This window comes from Arachis ipaensis, chromosome B10 (genome assembly GCF_000816755.2).
Source record: "Arachis ipaensis cultivar K30076 chromosome B10, Araip1.1, whole genome shotgun sequence".
NCBI lineage: Eukaryota > Viridiplantae > Streptophyta > Magnoliopsida > Fabales > Fabaceae > Arachis > Arachis ipaensis.
In genome coordinates this window covers 9,609,058-9,610,692 of record NC_029794.2, presented here as the reverse complement: position 1 = coordinate 9,610,692, position 1,635 = coordinate 9,609,058, and the positions used below count along the sequence as shown (strand labels likewise).

The window sequence follows — 1,635 nt, the reverse complement described above, 5'->3', positions numbered from 1 at the left end:
ACGCCGATTTGAATATACTGCAATAATTAATGTAAGGGTGGATACCCATAGCACTTCCCCACCGCTCAACCAAACTCAGGGGAACATAATACTGCTGTAAAGAGTCACAGACATTATCATCACCTTTGCCCAAAGTTGCAGATTCAGCCTCAATATTATTGCTAGGATTCTTTAACTCAAGAAAACTTTCAATAGGTTGACATGACTGCAACAACTTATGCCTGTCCTCTTGTGATAAATCATCTTCAATAAAGGCTGTATCAAAATGCTCATATAATGGTCCTGGAGATTGAATCAGTTGTCTGTTCCAAATTTCATTAACAAAAGAGTAGGGCTTTCTCTTAGCCTGAAACAATTAGATAACAATCAGATGATCGTATCCCAAAGCATATAGGATAGCTCCAGCTGTTTCCTTGATGACATAGAATACAACCGAAACCTTTTAAAATTCTCATTTAAGATAAAGAAAGCATACATCAAGGACCATAATACCCTACCAGACAAAAATATCGAGGCCTAGAATATGGGATTCCAAACTGTAGTGGGCTCAAAATGAACTCCTGTGTAACAAAATTTGTTCTGTCCAATATTTCAATCAGTTTTGCATGTGTGTCAGATGTCTGTATGCAACACGAGTACAAAGAAAAAGGAAGTGAATAGAGAAAATCATTAATGAAACGAGACTTGTACTTATGAGTTAATCCAAGTTGACAAACCTCGAAGCCTACAACATTTTCTACGAATAACAAGCTTGGAGGCTTCAATAAGAATGGCATAAGCTCAAGAATCTGAAGAAAAGAAAATGCCCGAGCATCACCAGTGTCCTTCTGGAGACCTAACACAAGATCATTGAGCAACTTTGGCTAAAATAAGATAAAGTAACCCATAAAATAGGAAAAAGAGAAGGAACAAAAAAAAGGTTCACCTTGCCGCGTGTAAGGTTGGCAGGGAGGAGAAAGAAGCCATGCATCTGCGCCATAGCCGTCGAGATCAGCCGCAGTCAAGCATTGAATATTTCCCTAAGCAAAGAAACATAAACAAAACCAAGATCAGCAGCACAATATTTTTATCTCGGCTATGTCTCTGTAGCTAAGTATCCAAATTCATGTAGTATCGAAAACAATACCCAAAGTCAAACTCCGAACATTGAATGACGAGAAGACAAGCCATTCATCTAAATGAAGAATAACACTAAAACCTCATAATCTACAAATAAATCCCATTCATTTTGAACTTAAAGCGATTACATAACATAGCATACTATACTAAAACCTGACTATTACTAAGTGTGAATAACCTGGAGACACTGAACTAACTAGAACTATGCACAAGCACGAAACTTTAATTACTGTACCAGAATTCATTAACTGAAAGAATTAACCATTACGCAGAAGCACAAAAAGCAAAAAACCTGATAAGGACGATGACCGAAATTATGCTCGTAAACGTCGTTGGCTCTGTCGTTGATTTCAAATGCTTCAACCACTTGAGCTTTCACCCCTGCTCGAATCAGAGAGTACCTCTAACAGAAACAAAGCATTTGAATTCAATGAAAAGAGGATTATAGGTTTTTATGGGAGGAGGGGGGAAGGGAGCGTTAGTTACCATGCCGCCGATTCCACTGTAGAACTCCAG

At 38.2% G+C, this 1,635-nt stretch overlaps 1 protein-coding gene across 1 annotated transcript in view; it reads right to left on the bottom strand.

The window, feature by feature from the left end:
- LOC107623462 (DNA (cytosine-5)-methyltransferase) overlaps positions 1–1,635 on the bottom strand; it is a gene marked incomplete at its 5' end in the record, with an annotated part of 3,095 nt that extends 1,460 nt beyond the window's left edge. The window contains 6 exon segments of the mRNA XM_016325729.2: positions 46–346; positions 498–620; positions 717–835; positions 926–1,019; positions 1,412–1,522; positions 1,606–1,635. Of these exon segments, the coding sequence (XP_016181215.1) occupies positions 46–346; positions 498–620; positions 717–835; positions 926–1,019; positions 1,412–1,522; positions 1,606–1,635 (778 nt within the window).